The sequence below is a fragment of the Pseudopipra pipra genome, chromosome 1, assembly GCF_036250125.1.
Source record: "Pseudopipra pipra isolate bDixPip1 chromosome 1, bDixPip1.hap1, whole genome shotgun sequence".
Lineage (NCBI taxonomy): Eukaryota > Metazoa > Chordata > Aves > Passeriformes > Pipridae > Pseudopipra > Pseudopipra pipra.
Window position 1 is genome coordinate 102,759,322 of NC_087549.1, and position 13,242 is coordinate 102,772,563.

At 40.0% G+C, this 13,242-nt stretch overlaps 1 protein-coding gene across 10 annotated transcripts in view; it reads left to right on the plus strand.

Moving 5' to 3' along the window:
- Positions 1–13,027, plus strand: part of HECW1 (HECT, C2 and WW domain containing E3 ubiquitin protein ligase 1) — a 261,005-nt gene extending 247,978 nt beyond the window's left edge. For 9 of the 10 annotated variants that reach the window (XM_064668439.1, XM_064668418.1, XM_064668445.1 and 6 more), the window contains one exon: positions 7,964–13,027. In XM_064668439.1, the coding sequence (XP_064524509.1) occupies positions 7,964–8,075 (112 nt within the window). In that variant the 3' untranslated portion in view covers positions 8,076–13,027. The remainder of the gene's footprint in view (positions 1–7,963) is intronic. The other variant, XR_010433682.1, reaches the window with a different exon arrangement.
- Positions 13,028–13,242: the final 215 nt, after the last annotated feature.

Genomic DNA, 13,242 nt, shown 5'->3' on the forward strand with positions numbered 1-13,242 from the left:
ATTCTGATCCCTTTACTTCCATAGTACTAGTAAAAATACTTGTGAATTTACAGAGACATGAAGCCAAAATCTGTCTCTGAGTTTTGGCTGGAGACCTGAGCATAATCCCTTCATTTGCTCTGATGGTTCCCCTTTTACATAATGAAGGATCTTAGTGACAGGATATCAGACCCTGTGGTGATAATATCCAATTTGTTACATCTAGTTCAGTCAGCCAACTAGGAGCAAATGAGTTATAATGTCATACAGAATCAACAGACTTGGCAGTGCTTCCCAAAGGAGGGGTCATCTTCCTTTTTGGAACAAAGGGACAGGGGCACAGAGGGGTGGTTTGACTTGCTTAAGGCCACCCAAGCGAGCCCTGGCACAGCCAGTGATACATTCAGCTCTGAGTTCTGCCTCACCACTTCATGAGTGACCAGCACTCATCCTTTCTCACTGAAGTGAGTCACCTTTTCTTGAATGTCCTTACAGTTGCCTGAGGCTCTGCCCCATTGACATTACACAGCATTTCAGCACCTCTGAGACACTTTTGCTACATGGCCCTTTTACATCACGTTTGCCCTCCAAAGGATGCTGTCTCCCTGCTCCTATCATTTGCTTTCAGCTGCAGTCCAAAGGAGGTCACTTCCATGGCACAGAGCAAAAATCTCTATGGGCAGACCTTGGAAATGTATTCAGACAATCACTTAACAAAGGGTCTGGTCCAGTTTTCTCGTTACTTGCTGTCCATGTTGTTTACCCAGAAACATGCTATAAGACATGAACTTGAGTAAACCTCCAGAGTCCTCCAGAGAGGCAAATTCCAAATCTGATCACCCTATTAGTCCGTGCTCAAGCCCATGTTTATTCAGTGGGGAGATGCAGGGACTGGACCAGGGCACTATATCACCAGGCATTCAGAGCTGACATCTTATGTGGACTCCCTCTAAAGTTAGGAAAAGGAAAGTAAGTGTTTTTAAGGAACAGTTCATCCCACCTGAACACAGATTTTTAAAATTGTTAAGCTGAGTCACACCTGGTACATTCTGATTTATGTCCATCTACCACAAAGACTCTATAGAGACAATATGGAGAACTAGAGCCTACATGAAAGCTAGATTTAAAAACAAATGAAAACATGTAAGGTCAGTGAGATGACTCCCAGCTTCAGCTAGCAATGTGGAAAGAAAGCCTGAAAGCGAGTTTGCTATGCATAGTCTGGATCCTCCTTTGCAGAATATATATAGCCTGGTTCTATCTAAGAGGTTCAGAGCTTAATGAGGGCATTCCTGCCTGTTGACAGTCAGCAACTAGCAGTCACAGACTTGTGCAGCATTTCTGCAGAGCTCTCTTTGCACTCCTTCTGGGGTGGAAAGGGGTGAGAGGGGAGGGTGGACCTTGGCACGTGCACAGAACATGCCCTGGGCTGACCCGTCAAGTTCTGAAAAGGTAATTGGCCTCTTTCTGCTCTGCTTAACTTTCTTTGTGAACCTAGGCATTACTTATGACCCAGATTCAGTTAGCCCCGAGATATCCACATTAACGATTTTATGTTTGTCTGCTGACCACCGAACTTGTTGCTCTCCCTGAAAGAGACCTCTTTTCCAGGTGAAAGTTGGTAGCAACGTTTGGAAGTCTTAGAGCTCTGCATTCATTTCAGCCAGTGGAAAAAGAAACAACACTTGCTCCTGGGGAATAAACACAGCTTGATCACCATGAATTATTGCCTGCATTTTATAAAATTATGGGCTGCTGCCAAGTATACACGGTGTTAAGAAATAACATAAAACACACAGGCTAAGCCTGGATGTTCCCTAAATCCTTAGTTAAGCAACTAAATGAGTATTACTTAAAACTTTTTTTATATGCCTGTTTATGGTTTGCTTATGTTTATTTAGATTTTTGTACTTACTTAGACTTAGAGGCTAAAAAACATATGTCATATCCTGTAGGCCTTTTGGGCCCTGTGATGTGAATGTAACTAACTTTAGCTGTTTACAATAAACCACAACAAATTCCCTCGTCACTTCAACAATTCCTACAGTTTCACAGTGAGAGTCACTCCATGTTTTCAAAGTCCTAGGGAAAAAAACACCAGCTTTCTCATGTCTTAGAAATCATCAAATTTAGTTGCTTATGTGCTTATGCACAGTTGTTCTAGTGGCCTTAGTTCTTAATCTGTGACTCAATAAATGCAATGTGTTGAAAGATATTATGGAAGCTGATGTATTTGGCTTTCTTGACATCCAGGTAGATAGTCACTGGGGATAGGTTAGTCTGGCCTTTCAGTTTTCAATTGCTTTACAAAGCATTGACAACTTTTAGCTCTACAAGGAGAGTCCAGGCCTTTTTCTGTTTTCCCTTGCTTCTGCTCCAGATGGCTGAAGTAGTTAGGTGAACCTCCCTTGCATCCTGTCCTTACACTCTGGCAACAGAGCATGCAACTACCATTTGCTTATAGTGAGCGAAGATGCAATACCTAACGTAATACCTAAACCACCTATGCTTTTGCACTTGCAGCAACAACATGGCACTCCCAGAAAAGAGGCATGGTGTAAGTTTCTAAAATGCAACACTTTTCTAAGAATAACCACTAATACATGACACCTAGAGTGCTTCTTGAAAGCACTGAGGGTAAGAAAGACTTTTTCAGGAAGGCTAAGAATCCAGTAACTTCATTCTAAATTGGTGGGTTTGTTCATCAGTACCAGTTCCCCTGCCATGAACAGGGTAATTGTGGTGTGATGTGTTCCTCTAAGAGTAAGATAACACTTGTATCTTATTTCTATGGTGTGCATGTGTGCCAGACACATTATTCCTATCTATATTTACTTTTGAGACAACACATGTTAGAAAGTTGAGGCACAATACAGCTCAGAGACGCTGCTTTAATCCCAAACCTCCAGACAATAACCCTGAAGAAGGTCCCAAGGAGACTGCCAGCAGTCAGTCTGCAGATCTGTCAGTGTAAATCTTCAGCAGGGTTTCTTCCAAACATATGAATATGAAATAACAGGTCATATGAAATAACAGGTTCAATCGTATTCATCACAGTTGAGTTTTACTCTCCCTATCTAATATGCAAACTTTTGCCCCAAAATAAAGAAGTTACATGTTTTACTTCATGTAACTGTTGCCTGAGTAGAGATGGTTATAGAATTCTTCCAGCTATACTCTTCTGAAGCAGGAAGACTCTCTTCACCTTTCCTGGGTCATGCAGGTATTTTAGACTGGGCCTCTGGTGGTCTAGTGGTTAGAGTGCAGGACTCGCACCGCTGCGACCCGGGTTCAATTCCCGGCCCCCCTGGGCAGCTGGAGCTCGTCAGCCTTGTATGGCAATCCAGCTACGTCCTGGGGACCTCACTGCCACTGTCCAAGCTTTGCTCGGCCCCGGCAGATGAACCTCAGGATTAAAGGGTGGGCTCAGTTCAGCGCACGCTGTGTCTCACCTAAAAAATCCACTGCGCAGGCTCGAAGGGTTTATGACCCTTCCCAAATCTTCGCTTGCGAAGACTGGCCATTATTATTATATTAGTAGTTTTAGCAGTAGTTCTGTAAGAACTGATTTTTTGTTACCCACCAAACATTAATGAACTGGTTTTCTAGCTGGGACATCATAGCTTCATCTGATGTGGGATTGGAACTCCCAGCCCAAAACAAAGCTGTACAAAGAACTGGCAGTGCTTTCTACTACAGCTATAGGAGGCAACAGTTCCCTCTTTTAAAATTCTCAGTCGCAAAAGTGTTCAGTGCCTACAAATGCCACTGCCCCATCTTCCGGTTGTGCTCCTCACCTGGCAAAAACTCCTATCAGCTCCAAGGTTATGTCTGTTTGAGTGTCAATTAGGTAAGGACCTCAGAATGTATTGCAGTGATTCAAATAATCACATCTGACACAATGAGGTCACTTTTCCCAACAGTGCTGAGCTGCAACTACCCTTTCATCAGAAGAGATATTCATTCAGCACAGTAATGCATGTTATATATGATACAAATTACCAGTGCTAGTAAATATCTGAACTTTTGTAAGAGAATTCTGTTCCTCTCTGTTAGATGATCAAGTATTTAATCACCACAGAATCCCATATAGCAGCTAAGACAGATTGTATGGGACTACAAAGAACTTTATTCTCAAAATTTCCTACTTCCCCAGTGGACTGGGTGCATGGGCTTTGCTGTCTTTTCTTTTTCCTTATCTTTCATCCCTCTTCTGTGTCCTCTTTTCTCACATAAAACAGGAATATTATCTACAAATCTACATTCATCTATTAAGCACTGGTTCCCAGACAGCAAATAAGTCAAAAGGAACAAAAATTGCTACCTGTGGGTCCTGAGGTTGATCAAAGAGGGGGTTGTGGGTTCATCTAAAGAAAGCAAGGTGAAAAGGAGAGCTGCCCAGTTTGTGCCTGACAGGCATGTTTATGTTAGAATGCGAGTCTTATTTTAGTTGAAGAGTTCAAGCTATAATTAAGGGGTTCTGTGCCCACTTTTACTGCCTTTAGATTCTCATCTTTATGGGGAATAAAGGAAGTGACAAAGAAAAGAAGAATGCAAAAGTCTTAAAGCTTATAATTTTTAGAGAGAATTCTTAGAAGAGAAATAGCACAGTACTGTGAACAGTGAGCAAGATTAAAGGTTCAAGCCCACCATAACTACTTTAAGCAATAAACACAGTCTGCCAAGAGGAATGAAATTTTAAGTGGTCCATTTACTGCTTTACTTACTGGAGGATGAGGGCATATGAGGGTCAGAGTTGGTTTACATGACTTTATCTTCCATTTTCTTCTAGAGAAGCCAGAATCCTTCCCATAAAAGCTCTTACCAATCTAATTCTTATTCCAGACCTCTCACTCCCTGAACACCCTCTCAAATGTCACCAGGCTTATGTGGTAGGAGGCTTAATCAAGGGAAGAAATATTTTCTTATTGCTGTGACTGTTTCTTGCACTCCTGATGTAATGTTTTCACCCCAATATATGTAGCAAGTGTCCCCTGAATTATGCTTACTGTAGACACTCTCACTGGGATGAGTAGTAGGAGGCCAACATGGTTCAGGAGTAATTTACCCCTTTAGTGGACAGGGCACAGTTAGGCAACAGTGGAAAATATTATGGAAAATGTTGTTGACTCTTAATTGCCCTGTGTACTGCTTTATCACACAGCATATGATGTGACATACTAGAGACTGAGCAATTTAGCTTTAGTCCAGTTTGGAAAATAAATGTTTCAGCTTTCAGTTGCAAGAGGCAAAGGCAGTATGCACAGCAATACTGAGGAGAGAGGGAAAGCTGAATGAGAAGGAGTCCCAGTCAACCTTCTCTCTCATTTCAGGTGAAGCAGAGTATATTGTGCAGTTACACGAGTAGATACAACCTTTGCAGCAAAGAAGCAATTAGGCCTATTGCTGAATGTAAAATAGACAGTTTTGCACATAATTATCTTTTTGTAAGATTGGGTGGGCTTCACAGGCATCATTGAAGCTGCAGTAGATCCATATTAGTTTCACAAACCAGAATTTGAACTCAGGCTTTGCCTTTAGCAATATATTGTGGTTTGCACCATAAGTAGGTAGAAGTGTAAACCTAACCCGAATTGAACTCCTGAAAATAATTTTTCATTAATTAATTTGATGACATTTTTTAGAATGAAAGGGTTTTTTTCTGTAAAGTTGTTTAAGTGGTGAACGTGAGAGTGTTGCTTGGCAAAATGCTTTAGTGTTTCTAGAAACGTTAACTTTTTTCCCTTTCTTTGTAATAGTTTCTCCCCACAGTAAATTGCTTGAGACCTTCCATAGAACAGTCCACTTCTGCAAACCTCATATTAAGAAAAAGAATTAGCTTTTTTCTGAGTTTGCCTAGGTCAAGGATAACTAGAAGTCAACAGCATTGCAAGGTTGTTTCATAATCAGCATGAAATGAAAATGGATCTGTCAAGATGAATGTCTGCAAGACAGTAAACATCAGAGTCAGTGGCTGTGGATATGTCTACACCACACGATAGGATGCACAACAGCAACATCTGAGATGGTTTTGTCTCAAACAGTTAAATGTGCCATGGTTAAGTACCATACAGATATCTTCAGATTCTGCAAAGTTACATTAGCAGAATCCACACCTGAGCCACCATGGCTATGCTGCTTCCAGTTCTGGAGCCAGGCAGCTGAGCCCCTCAAGACTGGCTGTCTTTGCATGGTGCTGTCTTGCCTGTGATAGACATGTTCTGAATGGACTACAAGAATCCTTCAGTTAATTAACTCCCAGTGGTTGATATGTATTGGCAATGGACTGTAGAAACAACTTATGCTGCCATAAGATTGCTGAGATAAACAATAAACAGTGCAGTGCTACTCATGGATAATGCACATGGGCTGCCATGTTTAATTTCAAGAGATGAATTGAGTAATGGCTTTATTAATGTTCCTTTTTCACTAACTCAAGTGTTCCCAGCTCGTTTCCACAAATTTTGTGTTTATTGTACTCTCTCTGAGAGTGACCAGCTAACAAATCTTCATTCAGAAGGGGAAAAAGGATGGTAAAAGCTCTCCTAATTGAAGTTCTGTGATACAGTGAAGATTACATGCCTCTGGCTATTTCAGTTGCCTGATTGTTTTTAATGATTCACCGCTGGTGCTTGATAAAACTCTCCCTTTGAATCTACAAGTCTCAGGCCAGCCCATCTTCTAGTATTATGTTTTTCCCACTTTGTGGGTGGCCTAAGAGATGACTAGCACAGTTTCAAGTAGTTTTCTCCAAGATAGCTCTGCTGCATCAGTTTTGAAGAAATAGCATTGAGTTAAAGTATGAGATAAGAAAGCTAGAAGTAAAACAACTTCATGGTTCCTAAAAATACTCAAGGCGAGAAGTTCAGACATCATTAGTCCTTGAGGCTACATTTCCTCCTGCGCAGTTCTGTCAAGTCACATTTGTCAAGCGAGCAAGAGGAAATAGAAGTATTGCTAGCATCATGTAAAACTCTAAGCTGCCTGAAAAAACTTGAACTATTTTAATGAAAAGGTGCCTCTTCATCCCCGTTTGTTGAACAAGGTCTACAGTTTTTCTGTCAGTTGAAATGGCTGAACTGTTGGGGCAGAGACTGTTTCTTTACTCCACATTTGTGTAGCACCTCACACAGTGAAGTGTAATCTGCCTCTGGGTCTGATTGCTGCTGCCAGAAAAGCTGCAACAAGGTGGAGGCTTTCATGGAACCCATTCCACAGCTTCCTTTGAAGGTGCTGCCAATGTAAATGTAATGGAGGGTAAATATAATGGTAAAACCAGGGGAAGAGATGGTCATCAAGTTTGCAGCTTGCTCTGCACAAAGTGTTTTGCTTTTGTCTTGGCTACTGCAAATAAATAACATTGAAAGGCCAGACTTACAGCAGATGGCCAACAGCTGACTTACAGGAACATTTTCAGCAGCCTTCCTTCTTCAGTTAGCAGATCCCTGAATGGTCTTTTACCAGTCAGCCCTGCCTCAATTGCAAACACATGCTGAGCCCATTCTGTCAGTATAGTCCATCACATTATCCTTATCCACTGATGCAAAACTTACTGGCTGCTTGTGTTGGATGTACAGCTCAATTCCATTTTTTGTAAAAAAATCACAAAGCAACTAAAATTATAGTAGTGAAGTTTTCCCTCTATCAGGGCCTAGACCCCAGCTCCTCAGTGACCTCCAGCATTCTCCATCAAGATCCCTACAAGATCCCTGCAGCATCTAAAGCGGGGATATCAGAGAATGATGTTACATTGATACTTAGCTTGTGTCTTCTTTATGAAATATTCATGTGTATGTGCACATATATTTCAGCATCTCATATTTTGGTGCAATTCAAAGATTTTCCTTTAATAGTTGGGATTTATTTTTCTCTCTCTTAAGTGAAGTTGAATGTTTTGAGTCTCAGTAGGATCAAGTTTTCTCAGTTATTATTTTCTCAAGTTGTTTAGATTAAACTTAACATGTAGCATATTTTCCTTTTGCAGGGCACATACATGTTTCAACCGTTTGGATCTTCCACCTTACCCCTCATATTCTATGCTGTATGAAAAGCTGCTGACAGCTGTTGAAGAAACTAGCACCTTTGGACTTGAATGAGGGGTTCAGGCACTTCTGGTGTTTTTATGGCTGATGATGTCACGTCTCCTGTCCACCATCATTTGATCTTGGTTTCCCATGTTTTTATTTTTGAAAACAAAACAAAACAACAACAAAAAAATCAAGATTAACAAAAGCTGTGCATGAAGAACTGCTGCCCTCTACGATCTAACCTTCATGCTTTCATCCTCTGTTTCCAATGGACTGCTAGTCTGTATGCAATAGAAAAACAACTGTCTCAAGGTTTCTGTATATCTCTACATACCTCCATTAATAACAATGAAAATACAAATGCAAGTTACACTACACTTGACCAAATGTTAATAAATGTTTACTTCCACCTGCGTTGATTAAAAAATAAAAAAAAACCTCATCAAACATTCCAAGCTTTTATATACCCACATCTTCTAAAATCAATTCACAGCCCATCTTCTTAACTGTTGAATCCAGTACTAGGAGCTGGTCAAATATATCTTCATCCATCCTTATTTTCCCTGTGTGTATTGTCCATCTGAGAGACATCTGTGAGGAAAACTGAAATTTTTATATACGAACTCATGATCAGTTGCATCAGCTGGAACTGGCACAGATACATGGTGCAGATATGACCTTCAAAAATTAAAAAAACCCAACCTGTAATGCAATGCAAAAAGCATAACAGCGATTGTTATGATTGTTGCTTGCCAGTACTGGAGAGAACTTGCACTTCAGATATATTGGGAGGGGCATCTCCATTGTAATGTTTACCACACAAGAAGCACAAGGTTGTGCACATTCAAGAAGGATGTTTTATTATGTAGCATAAAGGACAAGGCTCCCTTACCTTAGTATTGTATATGACAAGGAAAAGGGGAAGTAAGAAGAATGTTCTACTCTTATGAATACTCTTGGGTTCTGTTTACCAGATCTTTGTTTTCTGATGTTGAAAATGCTCCTTTCCAAATGAGAAGTCTAGACAATCCCATCCCCTGTGTCAGAAGCCATTTATTTTCAGTCAGGCTGGGCTAATCTGTGGTTGGTAGGGGTTGTTTTCAGTTCTGTCTTTTTTCTTTTCTTGTTCAGTGGAATTCTCCATATCCTCAAGAGTGGTTGGTTGTAGACAAAATGTTTTCATCTAGGGTCTGTCAGATAAGAAGCTGCATTGACTGAGGGTGTTTGTCAGGGATGAAGAAGACTGTAACTCTCTGTGCGTTAAGACTTTGTTGCACTTCCTCTTGGAGGAAGCCCAAAGGCCCTCCAGTCATGCTAGATACAACTAAACTAAAAATCCAGCTCTTGTTACTACAGACATAACCCACTTCAGTTTGGTGTATTTTGCATTCCAACTCTGAATCTAGGCAACAAAAGCAAAACAGCAGTAAGATTGTCTTCGGATGAATTCTGCTGAGGCTCTTACAGTCAACCTCACTGCTCTGATTATGTTCTATTTATTAATCTTTGCTGCCCTTGTTTTCCAAGACTAATCTCAGATTGAAAGTGTTTGTCTTGACTGGGAAAAGGAAATACGAGTATCTTCTGACACTAAATATGTTAAAGGATGCGTGAAATACGAACAGAGAGCCTTGTGAAGGTAAGTGAGAAGGTAACCTCATGGTTAGCAGCTCACATGAAATAGCACATCCCCTTGGGGGCTTGTTACTGGTAGCTTTGTGTTAACTATGCTTCAGCAAATTGTAAAATGAGGAGGTTAGTGTAAGGTCTAACACATCTAAGTTTTCTCTCCAGAGAAAAAGATTGGACGCTGCTTTCTTGCATAGTTTTATGGTGGCTGTACAGAATCTCATCTCACTTGAAAAACTGCATCTGAGAGTTTTAGATCATTCTCCTGCTTTTATTCTTAGAACAACAGGTATTTGAAAGGTGATGGACCCAAAAACGTTTCTAAGCAGAAATAATAGTTTTTGTCAATGATACATTAAAAAATTAGAATATTTAAATTGCCCCATTCATTCAATTTCTGTGATATTTCTGCCACTTTTATACTAATTTAATGTATGGCTTTTACTGAGAATCTATTTTATACTATGCTGTTACTGTTCTTATTGAGTAATCATTTTACAGTTGCAGAGGGAGGCTGCAGCTACAGGCCAGCTTCACAGTACCACACACCAAAAATGATGTTTAGTATTTCCATAAATGAGCTCTCAGGCATCTATTCCACATGACCAGCCCAACTGCTCAGGAGAGATGGAAAACTTAGCGTTTTTCTGAGAGCATCTGTCATATGCACATAAATTCCATCAGAACAAGTGACACCAGGAAAGACTGAATGTGAAACCTTCCAATTTCTGCTTCTTCACCTCTGAGCCCCAAAATCCAGTGATTCCTGTATGGTTCTTAATTTATTCCTGGTGATGTGTTATAGTTACCTGCACTATGTCAAATGTTGGATACCTTCCAACATTAGAAGAAAAGAAAGAGAAGCATCCAGGTGGTTGGTCCATGTTTGGCCAGAGAAAATCAAAAGCTGTCTCATTAACATAGTAAAAAAGTAAAAAAAAAAAAGTAAAAAAAAAAATCCAACCTTTACAATGCTGTATAGTTGAATTTTTTTAAGTATTTTAAAACTATATTTTATTAAGAAAAAGTGAAACTATTTTTTGTAGCATAATAAAAGATGTTTGTATTTCAGAGACAGCATCAAACCCCATTGGTTGAAATATGGAAAGCTTTCTCCTAAAATTCTTCTTCACGACATGTTCTGACACTTGCTAGATTATGTAAACTAGATTATGTTTGGCAGATGCCATCTCGAGCACTTTGTATTCCTGCTCTGAGAAACATGCAGCACAGCCAGCTACTTCCCATCAAAACCCTTGATCCAAGCTGTTTTTCAAGCCCACAGCCTAATATTTTTAAAAGGTTGCTTTCTAAGTTGCCGAAGTCATGCAGACTTCCTCGCAAGTTTTTTGGATCTAAAGCCAGGAATAGAGACAATTGGCTGTTTTCATAAAACAAAGAAAAAGAAAATTACATACTCGGCTGTTCTGGTATTCTACCATTCCAGTCCTATCCCTCTCTCTTCCCTAATGCCCTACCCTAACAGGTTTTCAAACTCTAGGATATCCAGGTCGATGCTTCTCCTTTCATTGCGTCATACCATGGGCAGCATCCAGTCCCAGCCTGGAGTAAGGGGAAGCCATGCATCCAAGTGGCGTCGTGATGTTGGAGTGAGGCAGTGAATGGTGCTAACAGGAGAGAGGGCGGAACCTATCTCCCTTGGCCTGTTATTTGACCTGCCCATTAAGCAACTCGTTGACTTCGTTGTTGTTATGCATATGCAAGACATATACCCTTCCTTGTTCATCTTTTGATTCAAATGCTGTTACTCACTCCCCAAGTCTGCGTTTTCATTTGTTAAACACCGACTGTTGATTACAGAAATTCTGGTTTCATTGTTTCCCCACGGGAAAGACTAGAAGACATTCCATAGGGCAGATTTACTGTAAAATAATCTTTTGAGCTCTTTAAACCTCAGTTCCATTTAAACATGGTGGTGACTAGATATCGTGGTGGCTAGATTAAGGTATGACATCAGCATCAATAGATTTTTAAAATGTAAATGAAAAATGAAAGAGGCAATCTGACAGCTTTTATGAATTCTAGTTTTTGATGGGAGCAATGAATATTGACAACTTGTATGCTTTCAGAGGGTCTATATGTTTCTCAGTGGTTGTCATGATAGTATTAATGGTAGAGGGAGGGAAGGGGATATTTCTTTTTATGAAATCCTGTTGCCCTACATTGATCTGAAGATAAGAGAATGAAAACAGGTATTTTAGATCACCAGTAGGTCTTCCACCTTGAGGTAGTCTCACTGACTGTTCAACCACATCAGCTATGCAGGATTTGATCCAGTAAAAACAAGTGTTATTGTTAACAGCATTACCAAATGCTGTCAATTCAATCTGCGATGCATTACATGAGCTTTCCGTTTCAGTCATGTGGCTGTGCATATTCAAAACTTGATTTTTGTGTTCCAGGGAGACCCATGGCTATGACAAGGAAAGAAGTGAGTGGTCCAAACTACATCTAACACCTAATGGAGAAATCATGAGTTTTGTACAAATCTGACACAGGGGACTTTTTTCACCCAGTTTGCTCAAGTGCCAGTGAACTTTTCAATGGACTGTAGCTGAGGTTTAAGTTCATAGTCTAGTCTGAGAGACAGCCTGTGGGGAGGGGGGTGTTTGTTGGGTTTGTGTTTTGTTATTCTAGTTTCACTGTAACAAAGAGTTGACATACCTCTAGTTGGAAACAATAGGATACTAAATTTGAACATGAAAATGAAATGTGAAATAAGCTAAAATATAAGCGCACAGAGGATGAGTTAAACTCGTCCTTCACAATTAATCCTGTGACAGTCTATGGAATTTCAGAAGGACAAATTTGACTGGAGATTTTTTTAATTTCTGTTGAAATAATATTTGCCCTGTCTCCATAGTAATATTAATAGGGCTTCCCAGTCAAGATTAAACACTTTCAGTCCAGTGCAGACCAACAGATCTTTCTACAACAAATGCGGTGCTTTTTTATTATTCTTGCTGTACCTCAGTGTTCATTATTGAAAGATAAAATTACTGCAATATACTAAATCTGGGATAGGTTTTCCAGTTATCACAAGGTCCAAAAGATTGGATTGCTACTTTCTCTCTAGTGAGTCATGTAGGTCCTTTGTTCTAGTAGAAAAACAGATGCCTGTAGATAGTAGTTACTAGGTATAGTAAATATTGTACCATTAACCAAATTCCCTGCAGCTTCCACTTTATCTAACAGAAATGTCTGTTATGGTTTTTGTTAAAGACTACATAAAGTCAATGGCAGGAAAGGTCCTCATTACTGGACTGATTTTGCTTATATTGACAGAAAAATGTCACATGATACTCAGGCTGTGCTTTCTACTCAACCATATCACTATAGAGGAATGTCAATAAAATCACTTTGTTATGGCATTGCGTGGACTGTCTATTACAAATAAATTGTTTTGTAGAGGATGTATGTTAGAGTGGGTGGAGACTGGCATTGGTCAAAGTCCACTCATTTCAGGAACTGCGGTTCCAGGATCATATCCTTTCTGACCATTGCATTCAGGCCCTTCCACTGCTTTTATTCAATTTCTCAGGGTACACGTCTAAAACTTGAGGTTTTCCACATAAGTTTGCATAAC